This window comes from Cucurbita maxima, unplaced genomic scaffold, assembly GCF_002738345.1.
Source record: "Cucurbita maxima cultivar Rimu unplaced genomic scaffold, Cmax_1.0 Cma_Scf00038, whole genome shotgun sequence".
Taxonomy (NCBI): Eukaryota; Viridiplantae; Streptophyta; class Magnoliopsida; order Cucurbitales; family Cucurbitaceae; genus Cucurbita; species Cucurbita maxima.
Window position 1 is genome coordinate 1,176,242 of NW_019272054.1, and position 8,045 is coordinate 1,184,286.

Consider the following 8,045-nt stretch of genomic DNA (forward strand, 5'->3'; position numbering starts at 1 on the left):
TTCTTAAAAACTTAAATTAATTATTACTTTTAATTTTTTTAATCTTTTTTTAAATACTTATGGTTACATTTTTTTAATTTAAGAATATTAATGAAATTTTAAAAACTTAAAAGAATATTTATTAGAAAAAAATACAAAATTTTTAGATATATATATATATATATATATTTTTTTTTACTTAATTTAATCTATTATTTATTAAAAAAAAAACACTGTGGAGTGAAGTCCATCCATTGAATGGATTTAATCCGCAGAAGCGACCAAATTCATTTCCCCGAAATATATAATTATTAAAAAGAAATAAATGATTTTTTTTCCTTTTTTTTTTAACTGAGCAAATAAAGGATCCTTTATCTTTATGATCCCTACATATTTCTTTAATATTTTTCATCGTCATCTCCTATCTGCCACCATTTTAATTTAATTCTTAATAATAATATCATTTTTAAGCCATTATTATTATTATTATTATTATTATTATTATTATTATTATTATTATTATTATAATACAACCTCAAATGTCGCCTTGTCACAATACAACTCGTCCAATTTTTTATACGTATTATTTTAATTACATTTTGATTCAATTATTCCAATCCTTTTTTTAAAAAAATTCTTCTTTATGACGTAGACGATTTTTATATATAAATAACGTAAAACTATATTGTAATGGCATTATATTATATATATTATTGAATTTATTAAAAAATTATTCAGAATTAATATTTTTTTAAAAAATATATTAATTTGTTTTTTTATAAAATAAATGGAAAGGATTGAAATTGAGTGAGAGAATTATTTAAAAGAAAAAAAAGAAAGAAAAATGAGGCGCGTGGATGAGGACAAACGAACTTTCCCCGGTTTGGGAAAACCGAACCGGGTTTGAGGGGATTAAACGTGCAGCCTGTTCTCCTCTAAATGCGCGTTACATCCACTCGTTTTGAGCATCTCTGTAGAGCTGTGAGCGCATTTGTATGTCTCTTTCTCAATCTAACCCTTTGCCTCATCCCTCTCTTCCTTCTCCGCCGGCGCCTCCATCTCCCTTAAATTCTCCGCCTTCTCTTCCCCAAATCGCCGCATGAAATTTGATCCAACTCTCAGGTTTGTTCTTCTACTTACTTCTCCTATCCTTCCTCTGTTTCTCTTCTTCAATCATTCATTGATTCTTGTTTCTTTTCTTTACTTTCTTTCAACTTGTATCTTTCTGCTCTGTGCTTGTTTGTTTCCCCTGTTTCGTGTTGCTGTGGAAGCAGGGAACGTGTTGGGGTTTTTGCGTATGAGAAATTTCTCGTCTGTTTTTGTTGTTTTTTGTTTTTGAATTTTCTGGATTCATTCACCCTGCAAGTGCAAGCGATTTGGTTTCTGATTTTGGTTTTGTTTTTGTTTTTTTCCCCTCTCTCTCTGGTCATTTCTGTTTGTTTCTATGAATTTGACATGCACAGGATTGGTTTTGGTTGAGTTATGCGGAGAATTTGTGAATTATGTGTTATGAAGCTTGAGATGCATTTCAATTCACTGGGGAATGTTTTCTCTATTGAATTAAGCTAAATTTTATTAGAAATGTCAACAAATCTACTCTCTTGGTCTCACTCTTTAACATATCATCGACTCGAGCAAGTTCATTTTTAGATTGAAGACTGATGGAACAAGTGGGGTTTTATTTAGTTTTCTCTGTTACAATTTGGAAGACAATTCAGCCCAAATTCTCCCCCTTCTATAAAAGAAAAGAACAATAAAAATAAAGAACCGTATTCAAGTTCAAAATTTAGTATTAGATGTTCTGGTTGTGGCTTACAGCTGAAAAAGGTTATTTCTCTCATCCATCTGCACTCTTACAGCAATCAAACAGTTGAAATATTAATTATGTCATGCTGGCTCGCTGTTTGTTTCATTATTTTTCTTGAATTTCTCACGTCACCTCCTAGGATCCTTCTGCGTGCTATTGTTAAATTCATCTTTGGTGTGTAGATTTAATGTTGTCTTTCTGTTTACTGTAATCAACTTGTTCTATTAGAAAAATTTGCATATGAACAATTGGATGCCTTTTCATCGAGTTAATAGCAATATGTGGAGCTGTGGAGTCTTACTGTGTGCTCAAGTTTGTGCATCTAACAGTTGCTTTGTGTTTTAACCATTACCTCAATCGGTCTTTTCAGGGCTATTATCCTACCTAACAAAATATTCGTGTGATAGGGCTTGTTCCTAGTCAGAAATAAAGTGAAATCACCTTTTCTATTCTTTTCTGTGACTAAGAAGTCACAAAGATGTTCGCTTCTTAAAATATCCCATATATGTGGGCAAACATACTTAGACCTCTCCATGCTATTTCTTCTTCAGTTAAGTTTAGTTGATTGATGTATGACAGCACTTTACCATCTTACTTCTTGTTTATTTTATTATCTCTTCTAGAACAGATCAGCACTGGTTCTTTAGTGAACTATAGTTTTTAATCAATGGAATTGTTGGTGCAGGTTGATTGATAACCAATATGCCTCTTTAGAGGCTTTAAGTTTCCTTGGATTCATCAATATTTGGTGCATGTGATACCCTGAAGGTCTATTGAATTGTAAAAGATGGATAGGTGTGACACTTCGGGATTTGTTAGTGGGGGTGGTATCTTCTTTTTCAGAAACAATTCATCCTAGTTCCTTGGCTTCTTTTTATTTTTCCTCAACATATTAGAAAACAAAATAGAAGTAGTTTCATAGCTTTTCATTTTTAAATCCTGGAAGTCAGGGAGGCTGGTCTAATTCAATTCGGTCTTGGTAACAATATTTTAACTATAATTTAATGGGCTCGAGCATTCAGAACTTGAATTTTGCTGCCAATTATTCTTTGAATGTACTAAAGATTTTGGGGAAGTCTTTCCAAGATGGAAAAACTGCAGCTGGAGACAGTGCAGATACCATTCTGCGACTTGATTCTACTGGTACTGGATCTTCGGTCCCCTGTAGGTCCATATCGAAGGGAATGAAACGGAAGTGGAGTTTGGTTGAGAAATCCGTGGGTGGTCGGTCAGTTGGGTCTTCTTTGTCTCTTGGGTTTGTTCATTCCTCAAGTTCTTCTGATAGTAAGGGGAGTTCTGCAACTGAATGCACCAGAGTGTCCTCTGCTAAAGACACTGATGAGGAATCCTCAATGATACTTGATCTGGATTTTTCTCTCAATCTTGGTAATGATAAGGTAGCTAGCCCTAAAGAACCTGCCAATAAGTCGCTTAAAGTACATAAATTTAAACCGAAGGATGACTTGGAGTTAAGTCTCTCAACTGGGCTATGTGAATCTGATGTCACTTCAATTTATCAGGGTATTCCTTCACTTCAGTTGTCAATGGAGAAGCCATTGACATTTGTTGAAACCTTAAACACAGATGATGGAGAAACATCATGTGGTTGGAAGCCAGGAACCGTCCAGCCAGTCATTTCTACCTCGTTGAATCCTCATGTTGGCTACATTTTTCACCCAGTTACTGAGAAAGTGATGCCACCTGCAAATGTTCCAGACCTTTCCTCAAGCGTTTTAACCGTACCCAAAAGCTCAGTCACCTGTACTTCCGGGATAACACAACAGCTTCAAGAACGATTTAGTCGTAGTAGTAATTCCAAGATATGTCAAGTTGATGGATGTGGCAAGGGAGCCAGAGGTGCATCTGGCCGTTGCATATCACATGGTGGCGGTCGGAGGTGTCAGAAACCTGACTGTCACAAGGGAGCTGAGGGTCGCACTGTATACTGCAAGGCCCATGGAGGTGGACGGCGATGTCAACATTTGGGTTGTACCAAGAGTGCAGAAGGACGCACAGACTATTGTATTGCCCATGGTGGGGGTCGAAGATGCAACAGTGAAGGATGCACTCGAGCGGCAAGAGGGAAATCAGGATTATGTATTCGTCATGGTGGTGGCAAGAGATGTCAAAAGGAGAACTGTACCAAGAGTGCAGAAGGCCTCTCCGGTCTTTGCATCTCTCATGGTGGTGGTAGGCGATGCCAAACGCCTGGGTGCACTAAAGGTGCACAAGGGAGCACCATGTACTGCAAGGCTCATGGTGGGGGGAAAAGGTGTACGTCTCCTGGTTGTACCAAAGGTGCTGAAGGTAGCACCCCATTTTGCAAGGCCCATGGTGGTGGTAAAAGGTGTGGATTCCAAGGAGGTGGTATTTGTACAAAGAGCGTCCATGGGGGTACCAACTTCTGTGTGGCACATGGTGGGGGCAAGAGATGTGCTGTTCCTGAGTGCACAAAAAGTGCTCGGGGAAGGACAGACTATTGCGTGCGTCACGGTGGGGGAAAAAGATGCAAGTTTGAAGGGTGTGGCAAGAGTGCACAAGGAAGCACAGATTTTTGCAAGGCACATGGTGGAGGAAAGAGATGTTCTTGGGGTCATCCTGGGTCCGAGTATGGCACCCGACCGTGTTGCCCATGCAATTCATTCGCAAGGGGGAAGATGGGTCTCTGTGCTCTTCATAGTGGCCTGGTGCAAGACAAGAGGGTTCATGGGGGAGTCTCACTTGGATCTATTATTCAGGAGCCTAATCTCAGCCAGAAGGAGAAGATGAAAGGAGTAGTCAGGGAAGATTACATGAATGAAGATCTCATCAAGGTAGGAGGCAAAGTCGGTCCAAATCTTGCACATGTTGCAGGCAGTGAAGCAGGAGAACCGTCGATCATTCCCGAAGGTAGGGTGCACGGTGGAAGTTTGCTGGCAATGCTTGCTTGCAGCTCAGGGTTAGGCTCAAGTAGTAGAAATGTAATTTCTGGTCCCGAGCACTCGATGGAACCTCCCTCCATGCCTCGTAGTTGGGTGTGAAGCAATCTCAGCCTTCCTTTTACGTCCATCTGGTGTTACGAGAATGGTCGGTCGGTAATGTTGGTCTCTCTCTCTCTCTCTCTCTGTTTAGTATCTGTCCATTATAAAGCTTGTTATTTATTGGTCCAAATGGAAAGACTCCTTAAGAGTGCTCTATATTGAGGGGGCAAATTCTAAGTATTGGGTTGTTGGTTTGTTGGCTTGTTCTTTCTTGTATATATTCTTTTAGATAATGTATGTGGAACAGGCTTCAAATGCAGCTCAACAACCTGTAGGTTTGTTAATGTTGTCATTCTGGTTATGGATAAGGGCCCTTTTCCTGTCGTCGAAGTTTGAGTTTGATAGCATTTAGGTTTTTGAATTATATCGTGAAGTTTTGAAAAAGTAGTTTATTTGTATTAAAAATATTTGTAGTCCATTTTTCTCTCTTCGTTCTCCTCCCTACCGTCCTTTTCCCTTCCCTCGTACGTCCCTTATCGTTGTCGTTTATATGTGGACTTTTGGTCTTTAAAGTTTGGGATTGGTAGCGTTTTGGTCGATGAATTTTCAAACTCCAGTCGGTCTCTTTTTTCATACTACATTACCATTGGTTGTTTGGTGTCGAATGAAGAAAATCATTCTTTTAAGCGTAGCTCGACATCTGAACTCGATCAAACATATCTGAGATTTACCTCATGTTACAATTAATTTTTTAAAAATAACAAATTTACCTATACCCCAAATTAACAACAATCTCCTATTTATAATTTAATTATTTAAAATATTGAAACCAAAGTTAGCGAGTATATAAAACAAATTAAAATTGGATAATTTACATTTCATCAACAGCGTTTGTAGTCCAACGGTTAGGATAATTGCCTTCCAAGCAATAGACCCGGGTTCGACTCCCGGCAAACGCAATGAGTACAAACATATTTAAGTTTTCACGAAATCTTTTTATTTTGAAATTTAAACTTAATTTTCTTTCTAAAATCCTTACAGGCCTTCCTTTGAACCTCCTATATATTTAGGATCTATTTATTTTTTTTAATTTGTAGAATTTTATGTTAAAAAAGATAAACGAATAAACGAACAAGAACAAGAACGAACACGGTTGGTATTAATCCTCTTCGCATCAAATGAATTACCTTTTAAGTTAAAATATAATATAAATATAACATCATAGGCATGACTGAAGCCGACACTAAAGTTTTAGCTGAATATATAAATAAAGAGAATAAAGTCACAGTCAAAGATTTCAAAACTAATTAGTTATACATAGACGTGATGTTTATTAATTATGTTGGACTTTTCATATGATATGCTCTTATTAATGATGCAACTAAACTTACTTTAGCAGTTGGAAAGCAACTATTAATACCATGCCGTCTCCCTATCACATAAAATGTGCCTTTTTTGTCTTCTAAATTCAACTCTAGAGTGCTAAATGATCCACGCTTGTGCAAGGAACAGCAAAACTTTGACACAATCGGATCGATAATGATCAAAACCTATAAACAGATTTCACAAAAGGGAAGAATTTGAAGAAATCATGCACCAAAATAACCAAATCAAACAGATGAATGAAACAACAACTCTCACTTTATACATGAGACCCACTGTCAATTAAGTATAACATCCCTAAAATTTGTGGTTCACTAAGGCTTAACATGTAAGGAGAGCTATAAAATTATAGCAAAATCATGTGTAGTATCCGCAATCCATAAATTAATCCACATTGCCAACCCACTGATGAGAAGAGAAGAGAAGAGAAGAGAAGAGAAGAAAAAGAACAGATTCTTTCATGGATGAAACTTCAGGACGCCAATGACTAAAAAAAGCCTATCAAATGCATATTTCGAAAACAACAACAAAAAAAACAGGACTACAACCACGAGTCGGGGGCGTCTCTCAAGCCATCTTTTTGTCCTTCAGAGGACCTCTTGGGATTTTAGAAAGTACCTTCTCATCAAATACTACATACTGCTTCTTGATCTCTGCAATTGCCTTCTCTGCCAAGGTGTCCACCTTATCGTCGTATTTCTCGTAGAACACAGGTACAGTGAAGAGCAAAATAACTCCTGTTACACATTGATTCGACAACGAGAAGTCACTAAAATGCAAGACTGGAGAGAACAAAACTAACTGAAATTGAAGTTCACACTGAAAACTTCCTCACCTATGTACAGCAAGGTTAGGAAATTGAACCAGGTTCCCACAATGGACAGAACCCATAAACCAGCAATTGCCTAGCAAACAGAATTATGAATACTAGATTCAGATCTAAATTTGAACCATCTTTGAATACTAGATTCAGAACTAAATTAGAAGTTAACGTACATAAAGAAAGCTCTTCAAATCCCTTCCTGATGCAATCTCTCTCAAGACAGCAATGGCCCTATTGATCTCAACTCTCAAAGCAGTGGCGATCTCTTTCACTGGCTCCTCCGGAATGTGAACTTGAGGAATGTGTGGCAGAGACCTGTACAAAAAAGGTGTCAGCATACAGTTAAGCAATGATGAGTCGAAAGGTGAACCGTATGCCAAGCTAGAACAACTTACTTGTTAATGAAGAAAGAAGCATTGGACCACAAAAACACTACTGCCAGAGCAGCCATACATATGTGGCAAATCAAGGTCAGAAAGTGATATTCAAGCAACTCAAACAAGATCCATGCGACTGTTGCTCCTCCTAGAACTCCACCGGATACCTTTTTGTTTCTCCACAGGAAGATATCAGCCGCTGTAGAGAATAGATTAAAACAGCAGAGGGAAATCAATGATTCATTAGATACACCAATGAAAATTGGTTCCGTAACATCAATATGTTCTTTACATAGACTGAATTTCAAGCTATAATGAATCCGGAAGAGGAACAATTGACACTATTTTGAAGTTATAAAAGGTGTTAATTCGCATCGCAAAATTGAAAAATCGAAATGAAATGCATGATTGTAAACCAACAATTGGAGGATGAAACATGATCAACTGAAAGCGTATGCTAAAATTGTAGATAGATCCAGATCTACAAACTCAACTAAAAGTTTCATAAAATAAAAGACGAACTATCCATGAGATGCCGATCCACTTAAGACGCCAAAAATCGCTCACGAAGCGAAGAACATCAATATAAAAATAAGAACAAAGTTCATCTGGATTCAACATCCATCCATTTCCTCAAACAGTTAATCATCTTAGAAGCAAACAAATCAAAACCATGCACTCAAATCGAAACACAAAAAAAAAAAAAAAAAAAAAAA

The 8,045-nt window shown here is 37.2% G+C and overlaps 2 protein-coding genes and 1 non-coding gene across 4 annotated transcripts in view; 2 read left to right on the forward strand and 1 right to left on the reverse strand.

The window, feature by feature from the left end:
- The first annotated feature begins 928 nt into the window (after positions 1-928).
- On the forward strand, positions 929-5,136 carry LOC111469023. 2 transcript variants are annotated; one of them, XM_023114236.1, is made up of 3 exons: positions 940-1,101; positions 1,630-1,806; positions 2,472-5,136. In XM_023114236.1, the coding sequence occupies exon 3, from the start codon at positions 2,791-2,793 to the stop codon at positions 4,804-4,806; it is 2,016 nt and encodes a 671-aa protein (XP_022970004.1). In that variant the 5' UTR covers positions 940-1,101; positions 1,630-1,806; positions 2,472-2,790; the 3' UTR covers positions 4,807-5,136. The 2 variants fall into 2 exon arrangements, with proteins under 2 accessions (XP_022970003.1, XP_022970004.1); XM_023114235.1 differs by lacking the exon at positions 1,630-1,806 and having other exon boundaries at positions 929-1,101.
- Positions 5,137-5,633: 497 nt separating this feature from the next.
- Positions 5,634-5,705, forward strand: TRNAG-UCC. The gene has a single exon. It is a non-coding gene; the product is annotated as a tRNA-Gly (tRNA).
- Positions 5,706-6,365: 660 nt separating this feature from the next.
- The window catches only part of LOC111469085 (reticulon-like protein B1), a 2,561-nt gene continuing 881 nt past the window's right edge, over positions 6,366-8,045 (reverse strand). Inside the window, exons 2-5 of the mRNA XM_023114325.1 lie at positions 7,348-7,528; positions 7,126-7,267; positions 6,965-7,034; positions 6,366-6,866 (exon numbers count right to left, since the gene is read on the reverse strand). Of these exons, the coding sequence (XP_022970093.1) occupies positions 6,697-6,866; positions 6,965-7,034; positions 7,126-7,267; positions 7,348-7,528 (563 nt within the window). The 3' untranslated portion in view covers positions 6,366-6,696. The remainder of the gene's footprint in view (positions 6,867-6,964; positions 7,035-7,125; positions 7,268-7,347; positions 7,529-8,045) is intronic.